Consider the following 10,357-nt stretch of genomic DNA (forward strand, 5'->3'; position numbering starts at 1 on the left):
GTTGCGAGGAAGAAAATTCTAGAAGGTAGGGGAGGTGGTGTTCAGGCAGAGAGAAGCTTGATCCGAATCCTGTCATAGATCTTTCAAGTATGATTCTCTGCCAAAGAGACTGGAACACATCATGGATGGTGACAGAGGGCAAAGGTTCCAGCCCCTCTTTGAGTACCAATAAACAAAGTGGTGAAGTAAGAAAAAGAGAACTAAACAGGAACAAGCAGGCTGAAGTCGAACAAATCATTACTGCAGGGTTGTATTATAATCAAACATGCTAAAGACAACCATTAGAGGGCACTCTTACCCTTTAAAGCACTGTTTCTGATGATAACCCTCAACTTTCTGGAACAGTTAAGATGCTGTTCAGAAGCAGCTATGGGCCAAATTCCAAAGGAAATGATAGTAAAGTTGTGATCACTTTCCCGGGAGCAGGATGACAGATTCTGCTTTAAAACAGGAATAGTTATTCTTCCACTGAACTGCTTATTAATGTTACTGGCGAGAGATATTCTGTCACTCTGGTTGCATTCATTATATCTTATCAAATGGCAAGTTGATAACAGCATAGATAGATAGATAGATAGATAGATAGATAGATAGATAGATAGATAGATAGATAGATAGATAGATAGATAGATAGATAGATAGACAGACAGATAGACAGACAGACAGACAGACAGACAGACAGACAGACAGACAGACAGATAGATAGATAGATAGATAGACAGACAGACAGACAGGCAGGCAGGCAGGCAGGCAGGCAGGCAGGCAGGCAGGCAGGCAGGCAGGCAGATATAATTTCCAGGTATATTCCTATTCAGGTAGTTCACAGCATCTCAAGAACATTGTCACATGCCACAGATCATTTTCTACTCCTGATACACACACCAATATGTTACTGTGATGTGTCTACACTAGTGCTGCCTTCACACGTGTTGGATAATGCCTTCAATGTACTTTAGCAATCATTTGCAACAGCACTTTCACACATACTGAATAATGCACTTTCAATCCACTCTCATTCTATTTTCCAACTGGATTTTACTGTGTAAAATGGGAAATCCACGTGCAAATGATTATTAAAGTTCATTGAAAGAGCACTATCCAATGTGTGTGAAAGCAGCTAATTATGAGCAGAAACTTATTTCTGAGTTTCTGAACTGGGGCAGAATTCAATTTCTCTGCTATAATTAGGTATAGGGTCATCCCTGCTTAAGGCTGCTTTCAGTTCACACACAATATAAGGAGAATAGCCAGGCTGTAAAAGCAGGCAGAAGCCCCATTCCTGCAAGTACACCATATCTTTCCATACACCCATGACTAGAAGGACCAATCAGAGAACAGCAGACTGACGTGGAGGTGGGAGGCAGATGCTCCACCTCCACAAACAGGATTTATATAAGGGGGAGTTACCTTATGAACATCCAGAATTCTGGGTTTGGTTTCCCTTTTTTGATTGGGGCTTCAGACCTCCTCACCATGATCTGGCCTCCAATTGTTATCCTTCTAGGGATGTGCTGCACAGGTGAGAACAGTTGAAATCCAGAGCCCAATTTCTGGTCAGCAGAGTGGGGGTGATGAACTAAAAGGATCTTTCTTTTTCCAGGTTCAAACTCTCAGTCTGCACCATCTCAGCCACCATCAGCATCAGTGGCACCAGGGAACACAATGAAATTCTCTTGCTCCGGGATCAGTGGCTATGTATCCTGGTACCAGCAGAAGCCTGGGAATCCCCCACGGTTCCTCTTATATTATTATTCAGAGTCCAACAAGGGCCAGGGCTCAGGGGTCCCCTCTCGTTTCTCTGGGTCCAAAGACGCATCAGGTAACACCTGCTATTTAACCATCTCGGGAGCCCAGGCAGAAGACGAGGCCGATTATTACTGTGCATACTGGCACAGCAATGTTTGTCACAGTGGTACAACCAGATGAGGAAGCAAGACAAAAACCTCATGTTCCCTGAGGGGACCCGAACTGAGCTTCTGAACAATGAATGGAGGCATTAAACCCATGACAACTGGTATAGAATTGTGTTCTACTTCTTTCCCCCTTGGGAGTAGAAATGGTCAGGACTGCAGCATGTACAGGGATCTTAATGCAATTGTACATCCAGCAGAAGCACGTTTTCATTTTGAGGCAGTTGCTACAGTCACATTTTCTTACAATTTCAGAAAGTATTTAATTTTGCCCTTATCACCACTTGGACCTGCCTATAAGCAAAAGCTATATCCAGAGTTTCCATTTCAGCCTTGGCCACCAGGTCTGGACAAACAGGGGAGAGGCTGCATCTGCACCTTGTTGCATATTGTGTTATTTTTCTGCTGCCACAATCATTTGCAACTGGATGTACTTTTCCATATGGGAAAATCTAGCTGTGATTGCCATAACATGTCAGATAATGCACTATCAATCAACTTTTGATGCACTTTAGCAGTCATGTGCAACAGCACTTTCACACATACTGAATAATGCACTTTCAATCCACTCTCCCTCTACTTTGCAACTGTACTTTACTGTGTAAAATGGGGAAATACACTTGCAAATGATTGCTAACGTGCATTGAAAGAACATTATCCAATGTGTGTGAAAGCAGCTACAACTCACATGACCAGAAACCTATTTCTGAGTCTCTGAAGTGGGGTAGAATTCAATCGCTCTTCACTTAGGACGCTGTAATCAGGTATAGAGTCATCCCTGCTGAAAGCTGTTTTCAGTTGACATACAATGGAAGGGAAATCGCCAGATTCCGGAAGTGGAAAAAACCACAGTTCCTCAAAGTATGACACGTCTTGTCTTTCAGATAAGAACCCATTGGGAAAAAGCAGACTGACACAGAGGTGGGAGGCAGACAGGCACACACTAAGTAATCCACTTTCAATCCCCTTTTGAACTGGATTTTGCCAGTTCACACAGTAAAAATCCAGTTGGAAAGAGCACTGAAAGTGGTTTGTTTGAAAGAGGATTATTTAGTGTGTGTGATCGCAGCAATTCAATGGGGAATTATGTTATAAACATCCAAAGTTTGGTGTGTGTTTTTTTCCTCTTCAGGTTGGGGCTTCAGATCTCTTCACCATGCTCTGGCCTCCAGTGGTTCTCCTTTCAGGGATGTGCTGCACAGGTGAGAGCAGGTGAAATCCAGAGCCCAATTATTGGTAAGCAGAGTAGGGCTGGTAAGCAAAAAGGATGTCACAATTTCGTTCCCCTTCTTTTTTTCCAGGTTCAAACTCTCAGTCTGTGCCAGCTTAGCCACTGTCAGTGTCACCGGGGAACACACCGTGCTCCCCGATCAGTGCCCATGTGTCCTGGTACCAGCAGAAGCCAGAGAATCCTGAGGCTTATGGACAGTGATTGTGCTGTATTGCTTGAGAAAGGAAAAGGGAGTAAGATTCTTGTTCAGGGGCCTGATTTTGAATTCAAAGTGGAAGAGAGAAATGGATTTCATTATCTTGTGGATGCCAGTGAGGAATCTGGAACTGTTAATGATGAGAGACAAGTTTTTCAAACTAGCAATGACTCTTGTAGTCATCAGGATTGTTTCTATGCATGGCATTTGAAATTTGCGCACAGGAGCATGCAGAGTGTTGAAAGGCTGTTGAAGGAATGTGGAATCTCTGTTGTGAATTGTGATAAGGCAAAGGAGAAATGTGAAACGTGTCTCAAAGCAAAAGGGATAGCCCCATGGTATTCTGGGAAGTCCATATCTCACAATGAGGAGTTTCTAGAGACTGTGTACAGTGATCTTGTTGGCCCACTAGTGCCATCCTGTGGCGGAAACAGATATTTTGTGACTTTTACTGAGAATAAAACAAAATATACTTTTGTGTATATGATGAAGAGCAAAGATAAGACACTGAATAAATTCAAATGTTACCTGGCCACAATTAAAAACAAGTTTGGCCAAGAACCTCAAAGCTTATGCACCGATGGAGGTGGAGAATATTGCAATGCTGAATTTAAAGTGTTTCTGGAACTTGAAGGGATTGAGCACAAGGTGTCTGTCCCACACTCGCCTCAACAAAATGGATCTTCTGAGAGGCTGAATAGAACAATTCAGGACATGTGTAGGGCAATGCTTATACATTCTGGAATACCAAATAGCCTACGAGCTGAAGCTGTGAACACAGCAGTGTATCTACACAATAGAGTACCCTCAAAGCTTACTGGGACCACTCCTTTTGAGGCCTGGTTTAAAAAGAAGCCTGGATTAAAGCACATCAAAGCTTTTGGTTCCAAAGGGTATGCCCACATACCAAAGGAGAAAAGGGGAAAACTTGACGCCAGAGCTGAAGTTGGATTCGTAGTAGGGTATCCAATCGGTGGAAAGGGATACAGGATATACAATCCCCAAAATCGCACAGTTAAGGAATGCAATGTTGTATTTGTTGATGAGCGTGATTTGTCAAGTGTTTCCAGTGCAACTGATCCACAGATGTCTGGGGCTGCACCTGAAGAGTTGGTGGCATGGTTACCTGTAATGATCACCAGGGAACTGGCAGGTTTACCTTCTGAGGAAACTACCAGAACAGAAAGGGAAGCAGGAACCACACCAGAGGAGGCAGCAGAACCCACAACCAGTGTGAGACGGTCAGAAAGGAGCACTAAAGGGCAACCACCAAAGAAATATGGATTTTGTGAAACTGTGCAATCCGCAAAGGAACCCAAGAACTGGAAGGAAGTATGCAACTTACCTACGAGTGAAAGAGACAAATGGATTACAGCAATGGAACAAGAAATACTATCCATTTACGAGAAGGAAGCATGGACTCTTACTAAGCTACCTCAAGGCAGAAAGCCTGTTGGATGCAAATGGGTTTTCAAAATAAAGCATAAAGAAGATGGAACTGTGGAGCTATACAAAGCACGCCTAGTGGCCAAAGGCTATTCACAAGAATATGGGACTGACTATTTTGAAACTTTTGCTCCAGTTACCGACCAAGCAACTTTCAGAACACTTCTTAGTGTTGCAGCATCAAGAGACATGGTTGTAGAGCATCTTGATGTAAAGACTGCTTTTCTCAATGGAGAACTATCCGAAGAAATCTACATGGAACAACCTGAAGGTTTTAAAGTCAAAGGACAAGAGGATTATGTCTACAGACATATGTAAGGAAGAAAGCACCCCAGCTAGAAGTAGGTCAATTGGTATTAAGTGTGATTTAGTGAAAGATTTGTACCAGAAGAAGCTGATAGATATTGAACATTGTCGTACAGGAGAAATGGTGGCTGACATTCTGACTAAGCCACTGACCAAAGAGAAGTTTGAACGTCTACGTGAAATGTTGAATATGATTGGTACAAATGTTGAAGTGAATATTGAATAATGTTTTGTATGTGTATGTATGACTTACATGTTAGACCTTGAGAAGGGGTGTTGGAAATGTATGTGTTTACAAGGTCTGACAATCCAGTCATTATAGGGTTAACTTGTTTACCTAGTATTGCTATTGTTTAGACTGACCTGGAAGGGAAACCTGGCACAGAACCAATGGGGGATTAGCCCGGGAAAAGTAACTTCTGTTGTGATAAGTGATTGGTTGTTTGTTCCAGGTGACTTCCTTTCTAGGGGACGAGAAGAAGGACAGATTCTCCATTATCTCTGTGTTAGTGTGTAACAATGGTTGAACTGTAAGCTTAGAAAATGTAGCTCTTAGATGTTCTGTTTATTTGTAGGTTTCCTGTATAGCTTTTGCCCTTAGAAATAAAGGTTTTTAAAAGCAAAGAAATCTCTTCTTTCCAATAGAGCAAGATCCATTGATACTCTGATACAACATCCCCCACTGTTCCTCTTATGTTATTCTTCAGATTCCAGCAAGGGCCAGGGCTCTGAGGTCCCCTCTTGTTTCTCTGGATCCAAAGATGCATCAGGTAACACCTGCTATTTAACCATAACGGGGGCCCTGGCAGTAGACGGGGCTGATTATTATGTGCATATTGGACTGGCAGTGTTTCTCACAGTGGTACAACCAGATGAGGAAGCATGACAAAAACCTGTCCTATGCCTTCACACATGCTAAATAATCGAGTTTCATTCCACTACAGTGACCATTTGCAAGTGGATTTTGCCATTTCACACAGCAAAATCCAGTTGCAAAGTGCACTGAAAGTGGACTGAAAGTGCATTATTTGGTATGTGTGAAACTGCCTTGTAGTTCCCAATTTGAGCTTCTGAACACTGCAGAGAGGTATTGAACCTGTGACCAATGGTATGGAATCGTGTTTCAGTTCTTTCCCTCCACGGAGTAAAATGGTCAGGACTGCAGTATCTACAGGGACCAAAAGCAATTGTACACCCAGCAAAGCCACATTTCGTTTTGGGGGGAGCTGCTACAGTCATGTTTTTCTTCAATTTCAAAGAGCATTGTGCCCATCTCACCATTTGGACCTACATACAAGCAAAATTGCATCCAGAGTTTCCATTTGAGCCTTGGCCACCAGGTCTCAACCCAAACCCTAATTCCATACCAGGAACACTCATTACTACTTCCAAAAAGAGATGTCCCGCCTCTGCCACTTCCCATTCATCCTCCCTTTAGTATAGAGAGAAGGGATATTTCTGGTGTACCTTTATACTCAGTAGAGTTTGGGGAAATGAAGGATTTTGTCAATTGTGTGGTTTACTACTTGGCAAATACCCCATGGTGGGTTTGAAACTGCTCACATGTTTGCAAACACTCTTCAAATATTTTAAAATGCTTCGAGCATATTTGGGAACATTGGAAGGGAGTTCTTGTAAAATGTGTGAATTCGCACATGCACCCACATAGAGGGGGGCTCACTTCTTGAGTTTCCCCAATTGAAATTTGTGAGTATCACTAATCCTTTATATATTACCTCTCCCTGCAGGCTTAGGTAGCCTGGTCTTCTAAGGGCTCAGAAGCTAAGCAGGGCTAGGTGTGGATAGTACTGGGATGGGAGACCACAAAAAAAAAAAAAAGAGGTAACTCTGTGTAGGCAAACAATCACAAACTGACTTTCTTAGGCCCCGTTCACACGAGGCGATTTGGCCCAGGAACGGGACAGTTTGGAGGCGGATCAAAGCAGCGCGATCACACCACAACATCTGGGAAGCGTTCTGCTTCCGCCTCCAAACTGGCCCAAACCCGGGAAGAACCGCCTCAAACTGAACCACCTACCTCGGTGGTTCAAACGGATGAGGCGCCTCTTCCCGGGCGTCTGATCGCCGGCGCTCCCTTGCGCCGGCTCAACCCCGGGCCGGAGCCGAACTGCGCATGCTCCGACATGCGCAGATCGGCCGGCTCCCGGTTAGAGCCGTCTTTTCTCTCCGGCGTTTGATCGCGCCGGGGAGAAAAGGCGGCTCGGCCGGGGGATCCGTGGGATCCCGCCGAGCCGGATCAACGTTGGCGCGGCTTTTAAAAGCCGCGCTTTAAAGGGCTTTTCCCCTGCCGTGTGGCAGGGGCCACTGTTGACCATCTGCTGGACAAGAGTTACTTTGGAGGCAGGTTGACAGAGACCCTACTTCCTGCTCTCGTAAACAGCAACTGCCTACCTTCTGCACTATCTACCCTCAATTATGCTAATGAGTTCCCCTAGCTCTTTTTCTACGAAATGACCCCTGGCTACTAGCCATTGTGCCTGAGGGGAATCACAGAATCTTAGAATCACAGAGTTGGAAGGGGCCATACAGGCCATCTGGTCCAACCCGCTGCTCAGTGCAGGATCAGCCAAGAGCATTCCTGACAAGTCTTGGTCCAGCTGCTGCTTGAAGACTGCCAGCGAGGGGGAGCTCACCACCTCCCTAGGCAGCTGATTCCACTGTTGCACAACTCTTACTATAAAAAATGTTCTCACTAACATCCAGCCAATACCTTCACGGGGAAAGGTACCTTCCCTTCAGGGGAAGGGCTCAGCCTCTATGCCCTGTTGTTGGCCCTCCAAAGGAACTGTTTGGAAACTGTGTGAGACAGGACGGTGGACTACATGGACCACTGGTCTGATCCAGCAGGGCTCTTCTTAGGTTCTTATGTTATGCTCCTGAGTGAGACTGAGAAGTCTGTGACTTCCGAAGTACCAGTGCTTGTATTGGATACATGTAAGAGCTGATCTCAAATGGTGGCTGATGACTAATGATCTGCTACACTGCAGAGAAGATGAGCCGACACGAAGCAAACCTTTTATGTATCGGTGAGTCGTATCTCAAGAGATTCTTTGGGTGATTTCTTCATACAGTGTAATACATTTCTTCTTCCGAAGCAGTGAAGAATGACACCTTGATACCTTTATGGGGAAAACATGACAAATACCCCTTGTATATAAAAGGCATCTTAATATGATATGAAGAATAACCTTTCCCAGTAGGTCTCATGTGGTTTCCTATCCCACACTGTTATAAAGCCAAAGCAGAGGTATAGCTCTATAGAGCATATTATTCCCTTCCTTCCTAGTCATTTCAGACAACCCCCTGGGATCTAACTATAGACTTTTGCTGTGTATCAACATAAGAGAGTCCTTGAGGATAGCTGAACTGCTCATGTGCATGGTGGCAGAGGAATCAGCCAACCGCAAGAGAGTACATTTGCATAAAGGACACCTTCTGCCACTTCAATTGGCTTAAGAGGATGGGAGAAAGCCACCTGGATGCTCTCTTTGCCTTGGGGAAGAGGGTTCCTCTGCAGACCCCACTGCCATGGCCTGGTCTCCATTCTGCCTCCTCTTGACACTGTCCTACTGTTCAGGTGATGATGGGTCACAGCTTCACCTTGGCTTCCTCTCTGATTTTAGAGTCCCTTCTCCAACTGTGTAAAAAGGATTGATTGTATCCTATTCATTACTCAGCTTTTGAGTTGGGGGTCTGCACTGCATGGGTTGGAGGGGCTTTTGGATACATTATTCCAGATCAGCGGTGCTGTGATTCTTCTATATTGATGTACCTTCTCTTCTTTTTTTTCTCCAGGGTACTTTGCTCAGTATGTGCTGACTCAGCCACCATCAGTCTCTGTGTCTCCTGGAGGAACTGCTCAAATCACTTGCTCAGGAGATTTGGTGAACAAGTGGTATGTTCAGTGGTACCACCAAAGACCTAACAATGCTCCCCAACTGTTAATATATAAGGATAAAGAAAGACCTGATCATGTTTCGGACCGATTTTCTGGGAGCAGCAGCGGCAACACAGCCACGTTAACCATCGGCAACGTCCAACTCCAAGATGAGGCAGATTATTATTGTGAGCACGGTTATAATGATACCAGCCTTCAGTACCAGCACAGTGGTGCATACAGAAGGGAAACAAGACAAAAACCTCTCCTCGATACGTTCTGCAGCCACATCTCCTTCCTGTGTCTCAGCTCACTGAAGACATTTCCTCTGAGTTGCCAGATCCCTCCTCCACCCACTTGAGACACCAGCTGTGACAATATTAACATTTCCTTTTGGCATGAAGATGCTAAGTACTGGTGGGAAACCTCCCCTTGTGAATTTGAGTTTGTAGAAAGAAGTGGTACAAGAGCCAGTCCAGCACCCAGTAGGCAGTAAGACATTTGGGAAATCACTTCCGTCTTGGTATCCGTCACTAAGAGGCGAAATATATTATTTAAGTTCCTTTTCTGATGCACAAACAAATCAGTACATGAAGGCTAGATTCTCCCATCACGCTGATCCAGGTGTGTGAGCATCACCTGCATAAGTATGACTTTGTCTTATCCATTATAAGCCAATGTAACAATACACTGGGGAGAGGAAGGGTTCCTTGGTCCCCGTCATCTTCAGCCTGAAACTCACTGCATGATGCCGTGAGGTGGGACCTTGTGACGTCCCATTGCATAGCAGTCTTTATGGTGTTTTTTCCCCACAGTACCAAATATCGTACAACATGGAGGATGTGTGCGGTGGTCAGAATCATGTGAGAGAAACTATTCCATGGGAATGTAAATTGTAACTGAGTTGTTAATCCAGGATTACAGCCTGCTGTCCGTCTCCAGTTTACATGTCTAGTAGTTACTACAAGCAGGCATGCACAAAGGTCTTAAAGGAAGCCAAGTGTGGGGGCCAGCTGGCAGCCCTAAGACCGCCACGCTCAGAATGAGGCCCCAGACGTGAACTTGGAATCTGTGTCCCTGCAGTCATGAGAATAACCCCTGAAAACTACGTCCTGGTAAAGCAGAGGGGACCATAATGTCAATTAGAAACAATAAAAATGAATTAAATCTATTTGATTTTTAAAAAGCCTGGGCCCAATATTCCCTCTAAGCTGTGGAGTGCTGTGAGCAAAAATTCTACTTTGTGAGCTACTGGCAATTAAAGTTGTTAGCAAGCAATTTGGCTACTGCATAAATTAGTTTGCTCCGGAGCCATCCTTCCTGAGCGAAGGCAAAAATGTGAGAGCTGAAGGCTAAAAATCTGTGAGCTA

General features: G+C 44.5%; 1 gene segment (V, D, J or C); it reads left to right on the top strand.

Moving 5' to 3' along the window:
* Nucleotides 1-8,611: 8,611 nt before the first annotated feature.
* LOC107110002 lies at nucleotides 8,612-10,102 on the top strand (the record flags this gene model as incomplete). The annotated part of the segment is given in 3 exon segments: nucleotides 8,612-8,687; nucleotides 8,906-9,220; nucleotides 10,071-10,102. Coding segments are annotated over 3 exon segments (396 nt in total), but the record flags the coding sequence as incomplete, so codon positions are not given.
* Nucleotides 10,103-10,357: the final 255 nt, after the last annotated feature.

Source organism: Gekko japonicus, unplaced genomic scaffold (assembly GCF_001447785.1).
Source record: "Gekko japonicus isolate JY-2015 unplaced genomic scaffold, Gekko_japonicus_V1.1 scaffold7408, whole genome shotgun sequence".
Lineage (NCBI taxonomy): Eukaryota > Metazoa > Chordata > Lepidosauria > Squamata > Gekkonidae > Gekko > Gekko japonicus.